At 36.8% G+C, this 27,203-nt stretch overlaps 1 protein-coding gene across 2 annotated transcripts; it reads left to right on the top strand.

Annotated features, from left to right (window-relative positions):
* Nucleotides 1-793: 793 nt before the first annotated feature.
* EBAG9 (estrogen receptor binding site associated antigen 9) lies at nucleotides 794-21,947 on the top strand. Of its 2 annotated transcripts, none has more exons than XM_019628461.1 (7): nucleotides 794-1,032; nucleotides 7,470-7,567; nucleotides 10,925-11,003; nucleotides 11,786-11,944; nucleotides 13,087-13,194; nucleotides 16,990-17,081; nucleotides 20,184-21,947. In XM_019628461.1, exons 2-7 carry the CDS (start codon nucleotides 7,485-7,487, stop codon nucleotides 20,302-20,304), a joined length of 642 nt encoding a protein of 213 aa, XP_019484006.1. In that variant the 5' UTR covers nucleotides 794-1,032; nucleotides 7,470-7,484; the 3' UTR covers nucleotides 20,305-21,947. The 2 variants fall into 2 exon arrangements, with proteins under 2 accessions (XP_019484006.1, XP_019484005.1); XM_019628460.1 differs by lacking the exon at nucleotides 794-1,032 and adding an exon at nucleotides 1,374-1,604.
* The last annotated feature ends 5,256 nt before the right edge of the window (nucleotides 21,948-27,203 follow it).

The raw sequence follows: 27,203 nt of genomic DNA, 5'->3' as shown, positions 1-27,203 counted from the left end.
AATATTTGCATGAACTGCTTTTAGTCTGTGACCATATTAACTTTTGTCTTCCCTTATCAGTTGCTTTGCCAGCTCTGGAGCAGATAGTTTCCTGAGGGCCCCTCGCCCACAATACCAAAGAGCCCTAGTCTTTCAATAGCACGTAGGGATAAAACAGAAAAAAACAATCAGGCTTCTAAAAGAACCACAGAAAAAAAGAACACCTTAGTTTGGGAGAATGACTAGCCCGGGCTGCAGGCGAAGGGCAAATGTGCAAGGACAAGGTGAAGTGCCACTTTTTAACTTCCAGTTAAAGCAAATTCAATAAAAAATTACTTGGAGGAGGCTACGTCCTAAATTCAACTCAGCATTTCGCACCCTTTAGGAGGCAGAATGACTGAGATCTGGCCTACCCACATTTAAAACACCCCGAGACAGCGGGCGTTCCCTCATTTTTTGCAATCTAAACACTGCTTTCCTTTGGTCCCTAGTGGTAGGGAGACTTTGTGGGTGGAGCGTTAAGGAACATGGCTGGAGCGAAGGCCCTCTGTATAGAAAGCAGGGCCACACGGAACCAACTCCGACGCTCCCCGAAGGAACAGTCCTTACTGACAGCAACAGTCACAAAAAACCTAACTCCAGACCTAGCCGCAGCCGCAGCCGCAGCCGCGCCTGCCGCGGCTCGCCCCGCCCCTCCAGCTCTCATTGGCTCGCAGCCCCTACGAAGCCTCTCGCCTATTGGGCCAGACAGGACATGGGGCGGGGTGCAGAAGTGAGGGCCTGGAGACAACCAAGAGCCGCGTTCAAGTAGGCCGAAGGAGGGGGAGCGGGGGCAGGGTTTCCAGAAGAGGGGGAGGCCATGGCTGCTGCGCGGCGTCAACGGCGCCTGCGACGGAGCGCGCGCCCGGCTTTGAATGAGCGGGGTTGGGACTGAACGGGCCGAGCGCGAGCTCGAAGAAGCGACCGGCAGCGCGCGTGCGCGCGCCGCGTGCGCGCGCGTGGCCCGCAGCAGCTCGGAGCCTCTGCCCGGCGGGCGGGGAGGGGGAGGGGCAGGTGAGTGTGTGCGGCTCGCGCGCGCCCGCGATGGGCTTCCCTCCCCCACCCCCACCCCGAGCCCACCCCCAGCCTTAGGGTGTCATCTGCCCTTCTCTGGTCAGCCTTCGTCTTCGCCCTGCACTTCCCGCCCTCTCACCTTCCTTTTCGCCCTTCCAGATGGTTTCCCCCCCATGGTCGACTGCCATTCTGGGGTATTGTTTCCGGGTCAGGGTGACCTCTGGGGGGGAACGGTGACAAGGAGGAGGCCGCTGGCGTGCTGCCCTCACCATGCTGCGCTCACCCGCCGGAGGTCGGCCCGTGGGCCACCGGCCCGAAAAACCCCGGAACCCCATATTCGCCCTCCGCGGGGAAATTTGCCCGACCTCTCTGCCCTTCCTCTACAGACCTTGCTCCTTCCCAGACAGATTTTTCCAAAATCCAAATCCCAGCCCACGCGGCACACACTTCCAGTAATTTAGAGCGTTTCACAAAACGCCGTGCTCATGGCGTCAGATGGGGTAACCTGGAAACGCTCTTGTCGTTTCTCTCATCCGTACAGTGGGTATGATCTTGTGTTTCATCAGTTTCAGGTGGGTAATCTGAAGTTGTAAAGCATTCTATAATGAAACTCCCTTTTGAGTCATTCCGGAGACCTTACTGTGCCTTTGCACGAGTCTTACTGGTGTCCCATATTGGAGGGCCTGCCTTGGAGTTGCCAGGATGGCACAGTGTTCGACTCAGAACCATTGCCACGTTCTATTTCTAGTCCCCCTTCTCTTACCGCTGCTGAGCTTTGGTTTTTGAAATTTAAGTGAGTCTAGGTAAATTTTATTTTGGAGCCTTGCAATAGTTCTTATCCTACTCCAGAGAGTTTTTCAGATTTTGGTATTAAGCAATTCGAAATGTATAGAAATATAGCAGTTGATGACTTTTTTACTCCAGTGTGTACCAACGCAGGTTTTGGCTTGGCTTGTTTAACAAATTGTAGTACAGTGACTCAACGGACCTCCCCAGAAGTTAAGTGGAATTACCAGGAGGAAAGTTAACATTTAATCTTTAAGTTTCTAATGCAGAATTCTTTTTTAAAATTGTGGGTGAATCTCTCTCGCTTGACATAGCTGAGGTGTCATTCTTATTGCTTTCCTGGAGCTGTCATTTCTCCAAAAGCCCTGAAGATTGGTTGCTTCATGGGTCTGAAACGTATTCTGCTGTATTTCAAGTTTTTGTATTTTCCTAGTAATTTTTAAGGGCATTTTAATTTTAAAATTAGGTTATGTTAGCATTTCTCAGCTGTAGAAAGTAGAAGCAACCAAAGTGCAAATTAACCTAAGATGCATGCTTGTCAAGTTGATGATCTATCCAAAGGGCATTTAAAAAATCAAAATGAGTATAAAATTAAAGGTTTCTCAAATGGGATATGATGTGGGAAGAGACTGAGCTTAGGGGTCAGTCTCTTTGAATGTCATTGTCAGCCTCATCTGTTAAAAGGGAGTAGTGAAACTTACCTCCTTTGTTTGTTCTTAGGATTCCAATGAGGCCATAGAACATGCACTGTGTTGTACTATACCTTGAACATACTGAGTGCTGAAGGAATGTTAATTTCCCTTCATTCAACAGATATTTGAATCACCTACTATTGTGCGCTTGGCATTGGCCAAGGCCTAGAAATTCTAAACTGAGCTAGACTGATGGGGGGGGGGGCCTGCGTCGGTTGTCCCTTGCTGGTGACAATTGAGCAGTGAACACAGAGTTTCTTTGTACTTGGTCAGTAGTGTCTCCCATCATTCATAGTAGAATCTGTTACATAATAGGTGCTGAATATACATACATACATGCATACACATATATATGTATGTATGTGCATATATATATATATATACATATACATACTGGGGGTACCAAAAAAATGTATACACATGACTTATATTCCTTTTGTTATCAGTATATATCAAGTATTACAATTTAATACAGTTTCTTTTCCTTTTTAAAAATACGTATACTTTTTTTTAGCACCCTCTATATACATACATATACATACCTATATATATTATATAGGTATATATTCATTGAATTGAATTGGAACATTAAATAAATATGGATCCCAGAGAACATTCCTGCCTGCAAATCAGTATAATTGATAAAATCAAGTGTTGCTTGATAGTTAACTTCATTGCAGTTACCCCATTTCAGTGCAGCTGGTTGGAAAATTAATCTTGGAAATTACAATGTCATCACTGAATTACTAAGAATATTTATTGTTAGTGAGGTATTATTCTTGGCTTTTGAATTAAATAGACCTAGGTTTGAATCTAAGTCACTGGGTGTGGGAACATGGAAATGTGCTTACTTTTTGCTTCAGTTGTATGAAATGAGAACAATAATATCTATCTCATAAGATGGATTTATGTGTTAAGTGAGATAATATTTAGATAAAGCTTGGCACACAGTAGCTGGTCAATGAATATTGGTTCCTTTCTTTTATTAATCATAAAAGCAAATTTTCCTTAAAATGAGAACATTCGTAATTGCTAGGGAGAGAATGCTATTGTGTTGTCAATAATAGTTCCACTTTCTGTTTTTCTGATAGAATAACTAGAAATTTTGTTTCCAGTTACCATTGAAGTCATTCAAGTTAGAAAATGTTTATTGAACAATGACAAACAATATTTGTGGCAAAGTGATCATGGTTACCAAGACTGCATATGAAATTTATTCTTCACTCTTCATTCATATACAGCAGTCCCCCCTTATCCACAGGGGATACTTTTCAAGACCCGCAGTGGATGCCTAAAACCGTGCAGATGGCACAGAACTCTATATATACTATGGTTTTTTCCCGTACGTAAAGTCTATGGTAAAGTTTAATTTATAAATTATGCACAGTAGAAATTAATAACTAATAGCAAAATAGAAGTTATAACAATACACTGCAATAAAAGTTACGTGAATGTGGCATTAAGTCAAATAAAGGCTACTTGAACTCAAGCACTTCGATGCCAGGATAGTGGATCTGATAACCCAGACAGCTACTAAGTGACTAACAGGCAGGTAGCATAGCGTATACAGTGTGGATACGCTAGACAAAGGGATGATTCATCCCCGGGTGCGATGGCATGAGTGGCACGAGATTTCATTATGCTACTCACAACGGTGTGCAAGTTAAAACTTAGGAATTTTTTTTTCTGTAATTTTCCATTTATTACTGGTAATATCAGTTACTGCGAGTAACTGAAACTGCGGAAAGCAAAACCATAGATAAGGGGAGACTACTGTATATCCTGAGACCCACCCTTCTCGCCAGTCCTTAAATATTAATGGAAGTTGGCTCTTCAGAAAGAGTTACGTATAATCAATACAAAATGATGGTACAATGACTTCTTTTAAGATTCTATTCAGAATTTGAAAACTTCCCTAAGTGGTATAATATTGCTAAACAATGTCTTATTAGCATAGATTCTTTTAAATAGACTTTTGAGCTATATTGACATATAATAAACTGCACATATTTAAAATGTACCATTTGATCAGTTTGACACACTTACGAAACCATCACCATAAACAAAATAGTAAGTTTATCCATTAGCTCCAAAAGTTGACTCATGCCTCTTATAATTCATCCTTCCCCACCCTTCCCTACCCCATTCCCAAGGCACCGCTGACCTACTATCTGTAAGTATAGATTTGTGTGTATTTTGTAGCGTTTTAAAAAATATATGGAATCATACACTATACTTTTTTGTCTGACTTCTTTCATTCAGCATAATTATTTTGACGTATAGCCATGCTGTTGTTTACTGTAGTAATTTAATTCCTTTTTATTGTTGAGTAGTAGTCTATTGTCTGTTTATACCACAATTTGTTTATCTGTTCACCAGTTGATGTATATTTGGGTTGTTTCCAGTTTGGAGCTATTAAAAATAAATGTATTCAAGTATAACAAGTTTTTCTATGGGTAATGTTTTATTTATCTAAGGTAAATTCCTAGGAATAGAATGGCTGGGTCATATGGTACATGTTTGTTTAACTTTGTAAGAAACCACCAACTGTTTTCCAAAATGGCTATACCATTTTACGTCCCTACTACCAGTGTTTGAAAGTTATAGTTGCTCTGCATCCTCACTGGTACTTAGTATGGTCATTATCTTTCATTTGAATCATTCTAATAGGTGTGTAATGGTTTTTAACTGTGGTTTTAATTTGCATTTCTCTGATTAATGATGTAGACCATCGTTTTATGTACTTATTTACCATTGTCCAGAGGGTACCATAAAATGTATACACATTTTAAGAAAGGAAACAGCTGTATTAAAATTGTAATAATAGATACCGATAACAAAAGATGATTACAAGTCATGTTGATACATTTTTTGGCACCCCTGGTGTGTCTTCTTTGGTGAAGTGTCTATGCACACCTATTGCCCATTTTTAATTAGGTTATTTGTTTTCTTACTGAGTTTTGAGAAGTTCTTACATATTCTGGATGCGAGTCCTTTATCAGTTATATGCTTTGCAAAAATTTTCTCTCAATCTGTGGCTTGTCTTTTCATTCTCTTAATTGTTTTTGAATGGTAGAAGTTTTTAATTTTTTCTTTTTAAGAGATTTTATTGGGGAACAGTGTGTCACTCCAGGACCCATCAGCTCCAAGTCAAGTAGTTGTTTTAATCTAGTCGTGGAGGGCGTTTTTCCAGGACCCATTGGCTCCAAGTCAATGAATTGTCTTCAACCTAATTGTGGAAATCTAGATGTGGGAATCGAACTGGCAGCCCTGATGCTATGAACCTGCTCTCTAACCACCTGAGCTAACCGGTTACCCCAGAAGTTTTTTATTTTGATGAAGCCTAATTATCAGTTTTTCTTTTATGGATTGTACTTCTGGTGTCATACCTAAAAAACTTTGCCTAACCCAGGGTCACAAAGGTTTTGTCCTATTTCTGTTTTTCCTAGAAGTTTTGTAGTTTTATGTTTTACATTTAAGTCTATGATACATTTTGGATCCTTTTTGTAAGTGGCATGAGATACAGATTTAAGGTTTTCCTTTTTTTTTTTGCATATGAATATCTAATTTTTCCAGAGCTATTTGTCAAAAAGACTGTCCTTTCTCCACTGAACTGCCTTCACATCTTTGTCAAATTTCAGTTGCCTGTTTGTATGGAGGTCTATTTCTGCACCTTCCATTCTGTTCCATTGATTTATTTGTCATTCTTACTTCCAGTACTATGCCATTTTGATTACTGTAGCTTTATAACAAGCCTTGAAATGAGATAGTATTAGCCCTTCTTCTTTGTTCTTTTTCAACGTTGTTTTGTCTGTTACAAGTCTTTTGAATTTCCATATGAATTTTAGAATTAGCTTGTCAAGTTTTAGAGGGAAGAAGCCTGCTGAGATTTTGATTGAGATTGCGTAGAATCTGTAGTTCAATTTATAGGGAGACTTGATATCTTCACAATATTGAGTTGTTGAACCCTGAACGATCTCTTTAAATTAATTCAGGTCTTTTAAATTTCAGCAATATTTTATAGTCTTCAGTATACAAGGCTTTCAGCAGATCTGCCTCTAAGTATATCATTATTTTTGTGCTCTTATAAACGTTACTTTAAATTTCAATGTGTGATTGTTGCAAACATATAAAAATACAGTTGATTGTAGAGTGCATTGAGTTTTCTACATACACAAACACAGTTTTACTTCCTTTCCAATCTGCATGCTTTTTATTTCCTTTTCTTTCTTGATTGCACTGCCCAGAACCTCCACTAGAGTGTTGAATAGAAGCTGTGGAAGCAGACATGCTTGTGTTGTTCATAATCTTAGGTGGGAATTGTCCAGTTTTCACCATTAAGTCTCGTATTACTATAGGTTTTTTATAGATGTTCTTGATCAGGTTGAGAAAGTTCCCTTCTATTCCTAGTTGGTTGTGAGTTTTTATCAGGGATAGATTTTAGGTTTTGTGAAATCCTTTTTCTTTTTCTACTGAGATGAGGATAGGGTTTTTCTTTTTATTTAGCTTGTTAATATGGTGAATTACATTTGGAAGAGTCTTTAGGGTTTTCTATATATAGTATCATGTCATCTATAAATAATGTGAGTTTTACTTCTTCCTTTCTGATTTGGATGCCTTTTATTTCTATTGTCTGATTACTATGACCAGGGCTTTCAATACTATGTTCCTTTAGCCCTCATTGTCTCTCAGGAGTAATTGTTGTCTATATACGTGTATATTTGAGTTTGCTTATGAGAGAGAGTGAGTTCAGTGCCCTCCTATGCCTTTGCCATGTTGGACCTCCCATGATTTACATTTTAATTTTAAGCTTACTGTTATATTTGTGATTTATAAAGAAAAGTAAAAAATATGTCTGATTTTCACAGCTTATCATAGGACTTTTCAGGTTGAATTCAGAACGGGAGTATAGCTTGTGAAATCAATTTAATGTACTTATTTTTGTGTTTTTCCCCACAGGTTTTGATTCCCACCATGGCTATCACACAGTTTCGGTTATTTAAAGTTTGTACCTGCTTAGCAACAATATTCTCATTCCTAAAGAAATTAATATGCAGGTAAGCAAATTTTATGTTCACACTGACATGTTTATCTTCTTCCTAGTTTTGGATACCTTCATAACTATAAAACAGAAGGACAGACTATATTTAAACTAAAAATCTTGATTGCAGTATTCATTCACTAATCTCTAGTATTTTTAAAATATTTTTTCTCTACTTCAGACCTAGATAGTAGAGATTCAGTTCTATTTGTTCTTTCAAATTTTTGTATCTTACATTAAAATAACATTTTTGGTAGTATAGAATTTCAGAGATAAACCACCTTTTATTACTGTAGTCATTAGAGAGTTTTTATGTGCATAACTGTTTCATTATCAGAATGTTTTAAGATGCTTAGGTGGAATTAGGCATAGGTATTTCTTTATAGACTATAATATGAATGTTATTTTTATATTTTGAAAACATTTAACAGAGAAACACAAATTTTTTTTTTTTTTTTTTTTAGTCTCTTAATACTCCAGAATGCCCAGGTAGCCTGGGGTAAATAGGTCATCCTGCTTCAGTAAGTCATCCAGAGACTGAAATTCCTTCTGTATGTCTTATTTCCATACCCAAAAGCTATACTGTTCCTAAACTGTGTGCTAAGGCACTTCGGGGCTTTGCAATAAACTCATAGGCGTGCCATAGGATAGTTTTAATTTTCCAGCAAAACACACTGACTATGACAGTCAACATCTTGTAAACGATACACAAACTACTGGCTCAAGGTAGTTCACATTTGCAACTTCAGATCCTGCAGTATTACATTTGATGATGTTCTTGAATGTTTGAGATAAGTTTTAGTTTACTCATATTTTTAGGTGGCCTGTCTTTGCAAAGCTAGGTTTTTAGTTTGCAATTAAAAGCAAATACTAAAGTAAAATTAATATGGAACAGAAAATGAGGGTGGTGGTATCCAGTCTGATTCCAGGGCTTGAGAGGCTGTATAGTGTCCAATAACATGCACATTCCTTTAGTAACTAATTGGGGTTACTTAAGAATGAAGTAATAATATTATTTTTTCTTTAATACTGTATGTGTTATTTTTTTTCAAACGGCCACTAAGCGGTTAGGACATACATAGCATGAAATTGTTGGGGCCTAACTTCTTAATGGAACTGTTGAGTATTACTTTTGGCCTAGGGGTACTGTGAAAAAATTCTGACGCACTATGTGGAGGGTAAAGTAAAAGAGGAATTGGAGGGCAATCAGCTCTCTTTTTAGTGGACATGATTTAGAAGTTGCACAGAACAATTCTGGTCTCAGCTTGCTATCCAGAATTAGTCTTATGTGGCCATCTAGCTGCAAGGGAGGCAAGAAAATGTATTCTGTGGCAAAATGGCCATTTTATAGCTACTAAAACTGAGGATTAAATGGCAGTGAATTGGTTGTTAGAAATCGAGTGGTCTGGAATATCAAAAAGGCGGTCTAGGATATGGCAATGGTAATGAGTGTAGATGATTGTGGGGAAAGGAGAGGCCAAGAAAGAAATGGTAAATTTAGGTGATTGTTGAAATCATCCAGGAAGAAAACAGGATTTGGGAAGTAGGGAAAAAAGTAAACTAAGTGCTCAAAATCATTCAGAGCATGAGAACAATGGCCAAAAATTCACTAGGTAAAACTGGATAAGAATGGATATTAATTGCCAGAAAGCCAGAGGTTAAAAGAAGTAGTTGTGAGCACACAATGTGATATATAGATGATGTATTGTAGAAATGTACACTTGACACATATGTAATTTTATTAACCATTGTCACCCCATTAAATTGAATTAAAAAAAATTTTGTTTTAAAAGTAGAGTTAACGGTGAAAATTACAGGTGTTTTTCTCTTTCAATCTGTATTTTCTAAAACTTCTATTGAATATAGATTACTTGTCGTATAAAAAATTGCATTTGACTTTAAAAATATTAAGGACATTTCTGTTGTCACAATAAGCTTTTCTTAAGTGTCAGAAGGAACCTGGATCATTTATTTGAAAATATCAGGTTTATATCATAAATTTAATAGTTGACTATTACTTTTCAATGTATTGTTTAAACAAATAAAGTATGATTTCTAATCTTGTAATTAAAAATAGCTGACTTTACTAATTAGCTCTAAGTAGATGCTTTATAGATTTTTGTAGTTAAGCAAGTGACTGATCATTTATAATCACTACCTTTTTTTAACATCTTGTAATATAGCATGCACTGTCTAATGTCTAGCTGCTTTACACATGTCACGTAATTAAATCCTTACAACAACCCTACAAAAGTAGTTTTGAATACCTCCTTTTTACAGATGAGGATATGAGGCTAGAAGGTTAGGTAATTCTAATTAGACTTATAATTATAGAAATGACATTGACATTGAAAACCATAGTTTACACAGATTCCATAGCCCATGTTTTTTTTTTCTTATTGGGGAATTGGGGGAGGGAACAGCATTGGGGAATCAGGGAAGGGGAACAGACAAGTTGCTTTCCTTTTGTTCTTCAGTCTAGTTATGGAGGACGTCACTTCACTGGCCCATGTTGGTGTTGTGATCATTGCGCTCTTCCCGGCTGAGGCATATCGGTCGCCGGCCATTGGACAGCAGCTCATGGCAGCTCATGCCACCTGCCGGCCGCTCACGGTAGTTTCACGGCAGCCCACTCCAGCCCCGCTGCAGCCTACGCCGTTGCTGGCGACTCACGGCAGCCCAGCTCCAGGTCGAGCTGTTGTTCACCATCTTAGCTGTAGAGGGTGCAGCATCACTGGCCCATGTGGGATCCGAACCAGTGGCCTTGCTGCTCAGAGCTCGTGCTCCAAAGCCAACTCTTTCTTAACCAAGGAGCCACTCAGCTGGCCCCCATAACCCATGCTTTTAACAACTGAGTTATAATATCTATCTTGTTTAAAATAACACTTTTCCTACTAATCCTTAAAATTTATCAGTTACAGTTTAGTTCAATACAATGATTTTCAAACACTTTATTGGTTTAATAGGTAATCTTACTAAGAAACCAAATACGCAGAACAAACAAAATCCAAGCCAATCTGGTTAAAACAACACATGAGTCCCAGAGCTTCAAATACAGAACTCAGTCGTATAAGGAGCATTGCTTGAAACCATTTTGCATTTTTATTTTTGGCTTTATATTAGTCCTGAGTTTCTCTATAATTTTGAGTCCGAAACCAAAAAGCAGGTATGTTGTCTGTTCCAAGATTTTAAAAGCATTTAAAAGATACCTGTTACATGCCTTTGCATTTCATATCTTAATGAGCAACTGTTAATTATTAAATAATTCTAAAGTTGAAAAGGATCTTCTTTTATAAACCTTAAGTTACTTTCCATAGTGCTTTTATGCTTCTTTTGGTAGTTTTTGAAATAAATTATTTTATTTTTCTTTCAGATCTGGCAGAGGACGGAAGTTAAGTGGAGACCAAATAACTTTGCCAACCATAGTTGATTATTCATCAGTTCCTAAACAGGTAATTTTTTTTTAAGGTTTCAGTAAGTGTTCCAGAACCATATTTTTCAAACAGGATTTCAGATCATTAACATGTCACAAAATTAATTTGGTGATCAGGGTCTGAACTTTTATTGTTAAATAATTTTAGTCTAAAATTTTTATTTGGTCCTTTATTTTATTTTCTTTTTTGCCATAATTTTCTGGTTTTTCCTGTTGGTTTCAAGAGTTTACTGTTGCTTGTTGGAACCTTTTATAATAATTACTTTAAAGTCTTAGATAATGCCAACATTTATGTCACCTTGGGGTTGGCATCTGCTGATTGACTTTTTCCATTTGAGTTGAGATTTCTTGATTCTTTATGAGTTGAGTAATTTCAAGTTATTTTAATGGACATTTTGAATATGTTTGAGACTCTTATCTTATTTAAATCCTATTAAGAATGTTGATGTTCTTTATTTTATCAGGCAATCAACCTGGTTAGGCTTAGGTTGCAAGTTCCAAACCTCCTCTGTGGGCTGTAGTTCTAAAGTCTGTTCAATTTTCAAAGCATTTGTTTTGTTCTATTCTGTTTTTTGTTCTTTTAATGGATAGAACAGAATGTCTAACTCATAGTAAAAGTATTTTTTAAAACTTTTGATCCAGTTTTGTGATCCAGTATGTGATACAAAATTTATATTTTCCTATTGGTCAAAAAAGTTTGAAAACTAATGTTTTAGAAAGTCTATTTTTCTAATAAATGATGAATGAGATGTTAATTAGGTTCTGCCTTTGTGGCTGACAATATTGATTGATTAAATTTAGACAGATGTTGAAGAGTGGACTTCCTGGGATGAAGATGCACCCACAAGTATAAAGATTGAAGGAGGGAATGGGAATGTGGCAACACAAGAAAATGCTTTGGAACAACTGGAACCTGACTATTTTAAGGACATGACACCAACTATAAGGAAAACTCAGAAAGTATGTTAAATATTTGTGCTTTTAGAGATTAAACTATTAAACTGACTTTATGATTTCCATAGTTAAAGTTAGTATAATTAGTATTTGTTAGAAAGCCTATTTCTAATTATTAATTTGTTGTGTGTCATGTTAAAGATGAAGTTTAGGTATTCAAGTGACCTAGACATAAATCTAGGAATTTGTACCCCTTTTAAAATAATATCTAAGCGTTTATTGAAATTCTATATATCAGAGTCTAGACTCCAGTGTCTGCTGTGGAGACTAAGCTGAATAAAATATAGTTTTAACCTTTAAAGAGTTCACGGTTTAGTGATGTCTACAAACTGATACGTGCTTTCCATTGTTTGTAACCATTTTCAAACTGATGCAAGTCTCTGAGAAACACTTTATAAAATGAGGACATTGTTTATTCCACGGTCTCTAATAGGGTTTCTCAGCCTCTTCTACCTTTCACCCAGTTTCAGCTATACATTTATAAAGTTTTACATTTTTAAGGCCAATAACATTTACATTCTGTAATCATAATTGTTTTTGTTAAGTTCAGAGTCTCAGTGCCGAAAAGCATTAAGTTGTGTATTTTTCAAGGAGTTTAACTGAGTTTCTTAGTAGATGAATACCTTTTATTGTGGAAATATATTGCTGCTCTTAATAGGACCAGTAAATTATGGTAGTACCTTAATAAATTAATTAGAATAAAAGTGCTTTTAAGCTACAAAACTAATGCCATTGGCCTGAAAGAGTTAATGTATTCATAGATAGCCACATGCTTGAGACCTGGTTATACTTGTGATTGGACGTGATACATGTTCTTATTTAATACCGTGACAATGTTCCTAATTACATTTGGGGGGTCTAGGGAGAGTAGGGAAAGAGGAAGGAGGAAGAGGAAAATTTATTATTATGTTTTTAAAGTGAAATACAGTGTTTCTTGGTACAAAACTGATTTGTGTGACAGTTGCCTGGGAATTTTGGTACTTTTTATAGACCATTTAAAAAAATTTTTACATTTGTAAATTTTAAAAGAGGAACAGCAGAGCATATTTTAAATAATTGTAAAATGCTTTAATCAGTTAATTATTTTGTCTATTTTTATAGTGATATGTAAAATATTTCTACAATTCTATTTTCATTTACTCTTGCAGATCATTATTAAGAAGAGAGAACCATTAAATTTTGGCATCCCAGATGGAAGCACAGGTTTCTCTAGTAGATTAGCAGCTACACAAGATATGCCTTTTATTCATCAATCGGTAAGTACATTAATGATATCTAGGCAAGGGCTTGTTTTTTTTTTCTGTTTTCTTTAAAGAAGAAAAAAAATCGAAATAGATTGAACTTAGTATTTGTATTTTTGTGACTTTGAAACAGGTTTAACAGATTGAGAGAGGTTAATGTATAATTTTACTAACCCTGTCCTTTTATGAAATTGTAATTACATAAGATGCAAACATCAGAGTCCCATTGTACACATTAAAAGAAACAAAATGTTATTTGAAAATATGACCTTTAAAGAGATCACCACTAAAATTTAACCTTGGTTTCCTACTAGATGTATTTATAATTTAAGTGTGATTTGACTTAAAATGGGTTTGACTTAAATGAAGCACCTTTAAAGACAAAAGTAGTGAGAAAAGTATATAACTATGGTTCTCAACCTTGGAAGTGTATCAGAATCCCCTTTGAACTTTTCGAAACACCAGTGTCCAGACCCTTTTCCAGACCTATGCTTAAACATGCTCTGATTGATTAATTATCGATTAATTGATTACATGAGTCATCTATTGTTTTATAACAACCCCACACTTAGTGGCTTAAAATAATAAACATTTTTTACCAATTACTATTTCTGTGAATCAGGAATCCAGGGGTGACTTAAACTGGGTGGCTCTGGCTCAGGGTTAATAATGAATTTCCAGACAAGTCATTAGCTGGGGCTGTTGTCATCTGAAGGCTGGATTGGAATTGAAGGATTCATTTCGAAGGTGGCTCACGGACCTGCCTGGCAAATTAATGCTGATTGTTTGTATGAAGCCTCAGTTCATTGCCACGGAGTTCTCCATAGGGCTGCTTGAGCTTCCTTGTAACAGTAACTGCTCACTTTCCCAGAACAAGGGATCCCTGAGGAAAAGAGAGAGCGCATGCAGGGGTGAAGCCACAGTGCTTGTTTATGACTTGGTCCTATAAGTGACACACTGTCACCTCCATGTTATTTTATTCATTGCAAGCTAGTCATTAAATGCAGCCCATATGCATAGGGGAGAGGAATTAAGCTCCGACTCTTAAAGAAAGGAGTGACAAAAAATTTGCAGACATAGTTTTAAACCACCACATCTGTCTATTTGTCTATTATTTTTATTTGTTTAAACTGCATAGGCATTTTTGAAACCCCTCTCTCTAGGGCATCTGGGTTTATATATGTTTTTAATTCATTGATCAAAAGCTATTCGTACTAATGCCAGACTCAGCTTTGCTGGGTGCTAGCAATGTAGTGGAAAGTAAGTAAAGCAGGCAGCATCCTGGCCTCAGAAGAACACATTCTTGTGTGGGAGACACAATATTAAAGAAGTGATCATACAGATAAATATTGTAAAATTTGATAACTTCTTTGCAGTTACATAGTGTTGTGAGAGCATAATAACACTATAGATACTTCTTTAAAAGAGCATAGCATCAGAATGTATAATGTTTAATTTTATATTTCTAAATTGTAAGCATTTCATATATGTGTGCTCCATATTGGTAGTCATTCAGACCTCCTAGTGAATTAGTACATGTATGCCGCCTAACTGTAATTGTAAGTTATTATAGCACTAATGTACCTGATTATGAAGTTGTAAATATATAACCACTTACAGAGTTGGGAAGGAAGGGGTAAATAGGGTAAATGGAGAATGCCTCCAATGCTTTTTCCACATATTTTCTTCCCAAGCAGACAAAATAAAGGGTCATTGCCTAGGAGAGAAGGGCAACCTACTGTATGTACTTTGTTCTCTCCAAAAATATTTTACCACCCATTCGACAATTAGGTTCTTCTTTTAAATTGCACATGCTGCATTTTTTTCCTGAAATTTATTATTTGTATTGTTGTGATAACTTTCTATACTAAGGATGTTAACTTTTTTCTGTCATCGTTTACTATTTTTCAGTTTGTTGTTGGCATTTATAATTTGGTTTGGATGTTTTTGATGGGCAGATGCATTTAGTTTTTATGTAGCAAATCTATCAACCTTATCCTTTACAACTCCCACTTTTTTACTTAGAAGACCATCTCTACTGAAGGATCAGATATCATTTTTTTTTTTAGATTTTTTTATTGGGGAATTGGGGGAGGGGGACAATGTTGGGGAAGGGGAACAGTCAAGTTGTCCTTCAATCTTAATTGTGGAGGGCGCAGCAAGCTCAGCTCCAAGTCTAGTCCCACTGCTGTGTTCAATTAGTTGCGGGTGGGCGTAGCCACCATCCCATGCGGGATTTGAATCGGCAGCCTTGTTGTTAAGAGCGCAGTGCTCTATCCACTGAGCCATCGGGGTGGCAGCTCAGCTCAAGTTGCTGAGTTCAGTCTTAGTTGCTGGCGGGCGTAACCCACCATCAAGCAGGAAGTCTTGTTGTTAGGAGCACTGCTTCCACCAGCTGAGCCATCCTGCCACCTGTTGGCAGCTCAACGGCAGCTCAGCTCTGGCGCAGCTTACCTGCCCATGTAGGAATCAAACCAGTGACCCTGTTGCTCATAGCTCACACTCTTGAGCAAGCTCTTAACCAACTGAGCCACTTGGCCAGCCCAGATATCATTGCTTTTTATGTTCTTAAGTAATTTTATCTTTTTATATGTAAATGTTTATACACTGAAAGTCAAATACCTCAGTGGAATAATGGATAAATAAGAAATAAATATAATCTGCTAACATGAAAAAATGTTTGATCTTATTAGCTCTCAAATTCAAAGTAAAATAACAAGATACCATTTTTAAATCTTAACAAATTAGCAAAGATCAAAAAGAAGGCTATTGTACCAGTATTGACAAAGGTACAAGGAAGTAAGACTTGCATCTACTGTCGGGAGGAAAGTTCGTATAATTTTTCAAGACAGTCAGTTGTATTGTGCTTCAGTGGCTTTAAAAATCCTTCTCTTCTTCGATTTAGGAATTCTTGTCTTTATTATATTAAATTATATTAAAGAAATAATTAGAAATACTTAAAATTTTTTTTTAACAGCATGGTATTACATTTATGATTGGGAGGAGAAAATTCAACACATTTTATTTCATTTTTAGGTGTAAGTGCTCAAAAAGAATATAATAAATCTATTGCTAGATTGGTGCCAGTTACTTTATTCACATAATCACTTCATGTGCAATTAAACATTCCAGAATGAGCATTTTCGCTGGTTTGGGGAAGGAAAAACAGTAAACTTGTAGAGATTTGGCCTGGGGCATAGTGGAAGGTAGTGGCCAGCCTGATGTTATCAGGGAAGTAGGACAGGCAAAAGAAGCACAATATAGAAGTGCTTCGATAAAGAGTAGAATTTGCCTGATTTGTTATTTTTGCCTAGGACCTAGACAGTACCTGCCACTGAAAAATCTATAAATTATGCTGAAATGAAGATGACTGTGCTAGATTGGAAACTTCAGTCCTTCTGTTCATCTCCCAGCAGAGCGTAGTCCAGACTCTTAATTCAGTCTTGTCTTTCCCCCAGCCCTTCCTGTTACTGAAAAGGGGGAAATAGAAAGAGGAAGTGTTCTGTTCTCTTCCATTCCAAACGAAAGTAGACAAGTTGATACAAAAGGAGTGTTCTTTAAAACAAAATAGGAAGAAACCTGGACTGCCCAGGACTGTTGAGTACTGATAGGCGTGCATCACGGGAAAGCCCTCAGTTCCAGGCACACCAGGTGCCAGATCCTCTGGGCCACGTATAGGACGAGGTGAGGGGAGAGACACAGTGGTGCCGAGGGTGGAGGTAGGTTTTAAAAGATGCCCTTCCTAACAGCCGAGTGGTAGAGAAAAGGATGTCTCTTTACTGTCATCATATATATTTTTTTAAATTGTAGCCTGAATTAGGTGACTTAGATACCTGGCAGGAAAATACCAATGCCTGGGAAGAAGAAGAAGATGCAGCCTGGCAAGCAGAAGAAGTCCTGAGGTATTTGCACAAATATTCATGTTGCAACCTGAGTAGAAGAGCTAGATTTGTTCATGCTGCATTTAAGGTCAAGAAAGCTATTCTGCCAATTGTTATATTTCTCTTGATTCTCATGTGAACTTTAGATAATATAGGACACTTTTTTTGTATTTCAGACTACATATGCTATTTAGTATAATTAAAACCTCATAGAAACTAAGAATGTAAAACATTATAGAAACATCAGAATAATAATTTTATTAATGGCAAATGAGATCTCTTACATATATGTATACTATATTGCACGATATGCTTTATACTTCATTCCCTGTAAAATACTTACCTTTTGAAATGTCCTACTATAAAATGTGAGCCACCATTATGTATTCCTCTAGGTCAGAAATCACACCTTTATTTTTGTTTCCCCGTGGTCTAGCATAGTGCCCAGCTCTGCAAATTTGAATGAAAATGACTTATATAGCATTCTACATTTACATGTGTATCTCAGTGGATACACTTGAAAGCCCTATGAGGTAGATAACATAGGTTAGGTACTGCCCTTTCTATAGAAAAGAAAATATTGTCCTGGGGCTTTTCAAGTTTTTTTTCCTTTGTTATGTTCTTATTTATTTGTTTTTCTGAGCACTAAGCTTAATTCTTGCTACTGCTGAATTAAGTCAAAGAGTAAAAAGAAAACTTACCTTAACAGAGTTTACGACTATCATCACTGATTAAAACTCAGGTGTTTAAATGTATCTAAATTACTTTTGCATTTTTAAATGCTTCTTAAGACATACAAATAGCTTACTTTTGCATTTTTAAATATGAAATAATAAAATACAACTATACAAGTTTTTTATATTTTAAAATATTGTTTTTATAATAAATAGGGATAGAAAATGAATTACCCTTTATCTGGTTATCTTACCAAAACAACTGATTTCATTTTTGTGTTTTCCTTTCCTGTCTGTCAATAAATTACGATTACCTTGACAAACCAGCAGAGGGTGCAGTTAAATAACTGGGAGTCAAGCTGACTTTCTATTTTGGTCTTGTCCTTCTGTTTTTCAGCACTTTTTTTTTTTTTTTTCTTAAACAGGATGGGGTCATATTTTAAGTCAGTAAAGTTGTGGGATTAAAATATTTAGTTCCTATTTAATGATAAAGGAAATATTTTTGAAATTCTAAATGACATTTATGTTGGATAAATCATCAAAAAAGATAAGTCATCTATTTTTTTTACTCTCTGTTTTGATAAATCCGGTATTGAAGTCTGAGTATTTTAGAACATTTTTGGGATTTTAGTAATTATTTGTGTCATTAACCACAGGGATGAAGGAAAGGGCTGTTCATCCTGAATCTATCAATCTTAAAGGACAGTGCTGTAGAGTATATGAGTTCACAAGTATCAGAACATTCACTGTGCAAAACCTTCTCTTTCCCATCATATCCTCTTGTATGCTGAACAAGATAAGACCACAAAACCCAAACTGATGTGTTCTACATGATATGACAGCTTGGGAGAAGGAGACTATTAGTCAGTAATAGACACACTTTATGTTATAAATTGCAAAAGCAGACCCGGAGACATGGGGCTTCCATGCATTGTTACTGCCCCAGAAGAACATTGAGAAATTTAAAAGTGTATCTGTGCTCCATACCTCTAACCTAGCCTGTTTCCCATCACTTCAAAATCCTACCACTTCTATGGTCAGCATTGTTAAGGAAGAAGATTTGGGTACGTTAGGAATTCCAGGCATGTATCTGGGCAGGGGAAATATATTTTGTCTGTAGTAATCTCCTAAGCTTCCTCTTATACCAGCAACATTAATTGTTGATGTTTATATTTTCAGCTAGTAACTAGGTCAAAGCTTCATTATCTTATTTGTTTGTAACCTAGCCAGCATTTTATAATTAATTATTTTCCCATCCCCCTTTTTGCCACTGGCATTTGACTTTCTAGTGCAGATGATCAGTTTTGCTTAAGTCAGCAGAGCTAGTGAAAAGTAGATTTTTAGAAACTATTCTTTTGAAACTTTAGTTAATTGGTGGTGATGGTCAAAATGTGCCTAAAATAAGTCCTTACTTTCTGGAATTTTGGTCATTCATAGCTGCTTACATCCCATTTATAATTATGATTGAGATGTGTGCATGTGTGTGTGTGTGTGTGTGTGTGTGTGTGTGTGTGTGTGTGTGTGTGTGTATTTCACTGACTATAAGCAATTGTCCCGTATATAGGTAATCCACACTAGTTTTTCTGTATATAATCTAGTGGTGCCCGTGCCATGCCCAGCTGTGACCTATGGCTTCCTTCCTCAACCTTGCATGCTTCTTAACTCACTTTCTCATGCCCTAAGCCTTCAAATCTAGGACCAACTTCGGTTTCTCTCCTTGGTCCTATTTCATCACCCGGCTCCTACTCTCACTCCTCACACAAATCAATCCATAAAGAAGAAGAGGTTTAGTGATTCTACAGCAGTGGAGTTAGGGAGGGGCTAGGGAGGAGGAAAGTATTTCACAATGTGTAATTAGTAAATACTCACCATCCTGCCCCTCATTAGTAGAGCTGCTCAAATGTAATCCTTAAATAGATTTCTAGCTTCTAGTTGGAAGGTATGTCTTAAATTTCCTTTCTTTTCTTTTTTTTTTTTTTGCAATTTGTTCTATGTTTTTGACATCCTTAAGCTGACTTTTTTAATTATTACAATAACAGGGGATTTAATCCTCAATATCAGGCTTTTCTGAGAGAAATCAAAAGGAAGATGTGGCTCAATGGAAGTAGCGTTTTAGTGGAAATAATCTGAATAAGAGGGGTCAGGAGATGTGGCTTCTTATCCTTCCACTTAATCTTGACTTTGGACAAGTCACTTAGCTTTTGTGCTTCATTTTTCTTGTTTGTAAAATAGAGATAATACCTCTTTTATTTTGCAAGTCATGTTATAAGGATTAAAAGAAATACTGTTTTTGAAAATTTTTGAAGTTTCAAAGCAAGGAAAAGAGTGAAGAATTTATTTACATTTGATGATGGTAAAAAAGCACTGCTCTTTTCTTTCCGCAATGTATTTGACATTTTACTTGTGCGGTATTCTCTAAAAGTAAAAATACACGTTTGTTTCTTTTCAGGCAGCAGAAGATGGCAGACAGAGAAAAGAGAGCCGCAGAACAACAAAGAAAGAAAATGGAAAAGGAAGCACAGCGACTAATGAAGAAGGAACAAAACAAAATTGGTGTGAAACTTTCATAACAAATGTTCTTCAAATGTCATAGTGCCAGTAGGAGAAATATGAGCTCCACATCCAAGCAACATTTGTATGGATCTAAGAGTATTTTCATGGAGTACAAACACACTGCTTGATTCCAGTGCATTCATCAGGCCATTCAGGAAACCAGGATTCTGTCAAAGTACTTTGAACTTTTAGGGATTGAGACTCAAAAGAACAAAAAGGACTTCGGAGACAGTATTTTCTTCAACATGCTCCAACATAAGATCATTGTTTGCTGTAGAAAAATTATTACAAATGGACTATACCAGTACCTCTTCAAGCTATTGTTTCTAACTGAATAAATGGGTATAAATAATTTTATGGTGGGAAAGAACTCTGCTGTCTATAATGCTTTCTTTCAATGTTCATAATGATAAAATAAATAATTTTAATTATTTGTTTGTGTCCGTGGTTACCTGACCTAAATCAGACAAACTTGCAGGGCTTTAACTTCATTTTTGTTGTCAGAAGCTGGTGTTAGCATACATTTCCTCTGACTTGAAGTGATATTGTTTATGTTCAGTACCTTAAGGATTTTGATGATTTTGGTTTTCAAGAAAATAAAATTAAATGCAATAATTTTATTTATCATAAAGATTTTTGTACATCTTTGTTTTCTTTTAGATGGTGATGTAATGTTATAAATATTTGTAATTTATATTGCATGTATAAACATTGAAAATCAGGTAAAATGGCAAATTTGTTTTACATTATTATGACTTGTGAGTTTTAAAAACTAGTACCAGTAGTTTTTCCCTTTTGTTGTAGATTTTAAGATGTTGTGGTCTCCTCTTTAAGTACCTTCTTTCCTCCTCCCCCAGAAGCCATTAATTTACAATTGCAGAAAGCCTTCAGTTCTAATATTTCAAAGGTTTTAGATGACTTCTATATCAGTTTTAGATGTCTGACATAAAGCAGGTTACCTGTGTTACTGGCTAAGATAACGTTATTGATTTATTTAATTATAAACCAAGATAGGAATAATAGTATTTTTATTTTTGGGTGTTGACTAGCTCCAAAATAGTTTTAAGGAAATAAGATACATACTGTGTTCATAGGGAAAAAAATGTAGATTTAATAGTTTAACATCCTATTAATTTTTTCCTCCACAATTGAAATACATCCAGCCTGATTTTCTATGGCTTTAAAATTTTTAAAGGTTTTTACTTTCTTAAAAGTTGTTGCCCCAGATTAACATTTTTTGTGGATTTTTAAAATGTCATGGATACATTATAGGCCAAAAATTGCTAATATATTTGAATAAAAGTGATATTGCATATTTAAAATGACATATTACAATGAGAGCTTCCTAAATTTAGCCTAAGCTTCCAGACTAAATGTGATTGTGGCATCAGTTGAAATTTAACTTTAGTAGAAAGCCTTTTATAGCCTCAAACCACATTTTCAGTTACATTTATTAGAGAGTTTTTGCCAATAAATTGCCAAATAAATAGAATTAGACTGAAAATTTTAATATATAAATGTACATTCTCTTCCCTCATTTGTATTTATTCACTTTTGGTTATGGGAATGCTACCTGATTTTCTAAATTTGGGGTTCATAAAGGATAACCTCCTCATTAGTACAATAAATTTCACTGTTTTTCCCTAACAGCTGACAAGTATTGAAGTCTGCTTTGGTCATGTTTTTCATGTATGTGAGATTTTGGTTTTTTGTTCGCTTTTTGTTTTTTGTTTATTTAGAAATAAAGACTGGTTAGAAATTATAGTTTGTATGGTTAATTAGGAAGAGATTTTTCTCATGAGATGAATAGATAACTGTTTTGGAATTTTTATTTTATTTTTTTAACCTCTAGTTTGTAAACTAAATTCCTGTATTAAATTGGGTATATTGTCCCAAAAGAAGCCTGGAGTTAAATACATATGATAGACATTTCAGGAGCAAACTGGCTTTTCAGCTTCTAAATTTATGGTTTCTGTTTTTGTTTTCTTAATTTTAATAATGAATTACCTGTTTTGAAAGCTTATTAGTAAGCGTAGAAGTAAAGAAGAAATACAGGCAAGCATAGATAGAATAAGTGAAGTGCTACCCATTATCTGAATTGTGCATTTCATGTACCGAGATAAGTAATCAAACACGTGTGAAACGTACTTTGTATTTTTTATATATACATTCATGGTTTCCAGCTATTTCCTCTTCTAAGCTTTAGCTAGGGATATCCTCGAGTTGCTTCTTGGCTGTTTGTAGCATATTGATTGAGTGGACATATTAGAACTGACAGTTGAAATTCAACATCTGAATTCCTCAGTTTTGACATGAGCTTGCCTCTGGCCAGGGCAGTAAGTATTCCTGGGTGAAGACTGGTGGTTGAGAAGATGGTAACTATGGAAACACATCTGGGTGGAGCTTCCAACACCACTCCACATGACCACTATAGTATGAATCTAACCAGGGCTAATGTTAGAAAAAGCCTGAGTTCTGTCAATAATAAATGGTCTGGGCCAGATGCAGGTAACATACACATTTTGTTTAATCATATGTAGTTTAGCTTTGGGATAACATACTGAAATGATTTTCCTACTCTTTAGCACCTTGTTTAGAGAAAATCCTTAAGGTGTGTAAGCAAATATAACAGCAAGGCAAATAGTCCTGGCTGAAGCCAAATTGGGGGCTGGGGGTGCTCCAGGGCCTACAGATTGTCTCAGAGGGAGGAGCTTCTCCCCTCTTTCAGGTGAATCGAAGGGCTGGAGAAGATAGTGGGTCCATGAGGAGCTTATTTTAGCAACTAATAATTTGTTTTTACCATTTATTGTACATAGACTTAAAATTTGAGTTGCTCCTAACATCAAAAAGAGCTTTTTTTTCTTTATGTAATTTACTTCACTTTAATACAACCAAGGTTGTTCCAAGGTTACAGCAAAAGCTCGTGACTCCTTTAGTATTCAACCTTTTTTTTTTTTTCACTTGACTTCCTACCTTGTATCTTCAGTGCCCCTTAGTCATGGCCGTTGGGCACGCTCAGTAACCAGAGTAACTTTTGAGAGCAGTAAGGTATTTTTTCACCAGAAGCTTCAATTTTCTATGGCTGGAAAGATGTATTCTGGGAGCCCCCTCTTCACACAGTAGATCTCCACCCTTGCAGAGCTGCTGCTGACAGTTCTAATCCTTGCAGAGAAATATTCACTGAAGTCGGTGGCCAACCCAAGTAGTCTTTCAGGGGACTTACGTGGCTATTTATGCAGGTACTCTGCCTGTAGAGTAACCTGATCATAACCAGTTTTGAGAGTTTCTCCAGAGTTTTCAGAGCTGCTGCAGAGATGGTGCAATATTAAACAAATTGAGTTTGCACATCTTTTAGATGGAGATGGTTTTAAGGATTAACAGACTTTGTAAGTGTTCAGCACAGTGCCTGGCATCTTTGTACGTGCTCAACAAATGCATGTTGCTACAAGGTCCTGTACAGACTTCCTTATGTGATGCTGTACATACTTTTCCCGTATCTCGCTGTGCACTCATATTGGCAGTCCCTTTTCTGTGGAGACAGGGAGGAGTTGACCGATCTTGCAATAGTAATTTTTACACACCTTTAAGTTGAACTGCAAGTTTAATCAGAGAATTAACATTTATTATGAGCTCAGCACTATCTGAGGAGAGTCTTTACATCAAGGACTCCTCACAAACCAGTGAGGTAGACATTATCCCTATTTCAGATACAAGGAAACCGAAGCTTAGAAAGGTGATTGTGTGCTGGATGAATGGAAGGGGAAAATAAGCACTGTGAGCAGAGCAGATTATATTAGTGGTTAATCAGCATTCTAGGTGGACTGTGGTTTCTAAGGTCTCTCTATAATGAGGCCAAAGTCACAGGTTTCATGCATGTGCGGGCCAGTACTATACTCAGAGACCTTTCTGCCACAAACTGCCCCTGACCTTGTCCAGTTACCTTAACGCATGTCTTCAGGTTCTGGTTTGAGAGGGTGATGGGCACAGGAGAAAAAATGATCTCCATGCATAGGAAATGCAAAGGACGTACTCTTGAGTCGGTGGTATGTTGAGAGACATTGTTATGGTTTCTTATTCTTAGGTCAATTTTGGCTCATTATAAGATATTAACTTCTTCCCATAATTGGTTTCACTTGTTAAAATATTCAAACCTTAATTTGAATCCTTAATTTATATATCATTGCAATTTCCAAACCTGTTGACTATTCCTGAATAAAATGGGCGTTTACCTAGTTTATGGAGAAAAATGACATCATCATTAGATGTAGTGTCCCCTGGAATGAATTTTTTAAAAAATTTTGACTGTGTCCTTTATTGTAGTGGTAAGTAAAATAAGATGTGCATAAAAATGCAGATGTATTTTACTTCCCTTATTTAAGTTTAAAGTACACAAGTGCTTTTTTCATTGCTTTTTGAAGGTCTGCAGTGTATTGGAGACTCATAATTGCCCATCCGTCTTGATTAGAAGGAACCCTCGTGGAGTCAGGTAGGACATGGGTGATCATTTAGAAAAACTTTTTTCCATATACTGCTTGCAGTGAGAGATGTGGAAATGATTAATACTGCTTTCGTTTTTCATTTTCTCCATGCCACCAACAAGCCAGAAATAATGTGCTGGTTCAGAAGAATGAAAGGTCAGTCGAAAATGTCAGCACCTATTGTTTACTGTGGAAAGGGAGGCTGCCAAACCATTTCAAACACTGTGAGCTATTTGATTGTGAGGAAGGGAGGGAGGTTCTTACTGTACCATCAAATTAGAGAAATATTGCCATTGTTAATAGTTTTCGTATTCCAGCCCACAACAGTTCTAGTCTGGCAAATGTTTACTTTTTTTACTTTATTCAAATAGCTTTGATCAGAAATGACACTTTTGGGGGGCCGGCCGGATAGCTCAGTTGGTTAAAAGCTCGCTCAAGAGTGTTGCCAGTTTGATTCCCGACTCGAGCTGAGCTGCCAACAGGTGGCAGGATGGCTCAGCTTAAAAAAAAAAAAAAAAAAAATGACACTTTTGGGGAACAAGAGAGACCATAGTCCTGAAGGCTGGTCAGATAAGATCACCATAGAGAAGAACTCTAGAGCCTCAAGGAGCGGGAGCCATGATCTCTGCTTTTCAAAACAGCTTTCACTATGGGAGCCCGGGCTGCGTGCTGTCGGTCATCATTTTACTTCACCATAACCCCAGATACTACACGGCCTCTGTCCTTGAAGTGAGAGATCCTCTTCAAGGTCAAACCAACACAGCACTGGCAAACACAGTTTTCTGATAAAAGGTCAGAAAACCTTTTTGTTACCGTTACCCAGAGCACTGTCTATTCCAGTGAGCTCAGAGTTACCACTCAGGAGATCTTACATGAACTGGCAGTTTTCAAAGAATCTGGTCTATGGTGAACTGGTTTTCAAGTTGTTCTCAGAGGAGATACAGGAACCACTCAGGGGATGCAAGGGAGACAAATGGCAGGGCCCCAGGCCTGGTGTCCCTGTTTCAAAAACTTCACTTTCATGCATCTTATGTATTGGTTTCTATTTATTTATTTTTAATGAAAGCTTATTGGGGGTGACAATGGTTAGTAAAATTATATAGGTTTCAAACGTACAATTCTGTAATACATCATCTATATATCACATTGTGTGTTTGCCACCCAGAGTCAGTTCTCCTTCCATCACCATATGTTTGATCCCTTTTACCTTCATCTGCCACCCACTTACCCTTTTACCCTCTGGTAACCACTAAACTGTTGTCTGTGTCTATGAGGTTTTGTTTGTTTGTTTGTTTTTAATGTTGAAAACATTTTTTGAAAGAGACACATCTTTTACAAAACTTAAATGTTACTGTAATCTTCCAGTCTTTTCACACAAACTCTTCTGCATAGTGTTTAAACCTTTTCTGAATTTTAAAGTTCTGTGGGAATATTGGAATATAATTAATGGAATATAACAATTAATTATCACAATCATTGTGATTGTGGGAGAATCAGTAGTCACAGCAGAGCATATCTTCCACTGGTTTAAAAATAGTTACCTGATATAAATATGTTCTAATTTGGACTTTCTTATTGTTTTTGTTCAGGACAATTGGGAGTTTGTTCACATTCTTTCAAGGTTTGGTTGCTATACACTACTATGTTTAATTGCCTCGGTTACTGCTTCCATGTGCACATGTTGCCTGGTAAGACCGGGAATAAGTGAATTTTGAAAAAGTGCTCACAGAGCTGTGGAAGTGAGAAACTACCCCCCAAGGCTTGTAAAATGAAAAATCCTCAAGAGAAAAACATATCAGACCCAACCACTACTGAGGCAGGGCCTATGATAAATGCAAATCACAGACTTCCTTTTTCTGCCACAAATGTCAGAAACGCTTGGCATCTGAGTGCACTGCATTTTTCCTCCCCATTTCTGAACAGCTCAACTTGGAAAGGTCAGCATATCCCTTTGGGGAAAATCTTTTCTTATAAATTGGAATGTTTGCACACACAACTGTAGGAAACGCTTAATATTTGCTTTGATGGGACAGCAGTTTGTTCACTTGGGTGGAATTGTTCTTATTTTTTCCATTTTCCTGCCTGTTTGTACATCACAGGCACCCATGTTACGGAAAGCAACTTTGAGGCGCTTCTTTCTGAGTTAAGATCATCCTGTCCACAAAACCAGCCAACGCCTTGGGCTTCCGAAAGGCAAGCTATGTTCCATCTCTTTTATGAGGCAAGACTCATTTGGGACAGACTTGGTTCTGAATAAAAGCAGTAATTTTCCACAGTCTATACACAGACTGTACACCGAAATCCTGCAGAAGGGTGTGGGGGAAGTCAAACAGAGTAACGGCTCCAGGACCTCCTGTTTTACCTCTACACAAATTTGTTTCAGGGTGGAAAGGATGTGCAGTGTCCAGTGTTTCAAACGAGTTAACTTTGAATCTTTC

Source organism: Hipposideros armiger, unplaced genomic scaffold (genome assembly GCF_001890085.2).
Source record: "Hipposideros armiger isolate ML-2016 unplaced genomic scaffold, ASM189008v1 scaffold_792, whole genome shotgun sequence".
NCBI lineage: Eukaryota > Metazoa > Chordata > Mammalia > Chiroptera > Hipposideridae > Hipposideros > Hipposideros armiger.
Note: the sequence above shows the minus strand (reverse complement) of the source record. Positions and strands in the feature narration are given on the sequence as shown.

What these genes read in the sequence shown, in the direction of transcription:
- EBAG9 (XM_019628460.1), top strand. Translation starts at nt 1,518, where the DNA reads ATGGCGTCAGATGGGGTAACCTGGAAACGCTCTTGTCGTTTCTCTCAT. An exon ending in CTAAAGAAATTAATATGCAG is followed by an intron (nt 7,568 to 10,924) that starts GTAAGCAAATTT and finishes TTTTTCTTTCAG; the next exon opens with ATCTGGCAGAGGACGGAAGT. An exon ending in ATTCATCAGTTCCTAAACAG is followed by an intron (nt 11,004 to 11,785) that starts GTAATTTTTTTT and finishes GATTAAATTTAG; the next exon opens with ACAGATGTTGAAGAGTGGAC.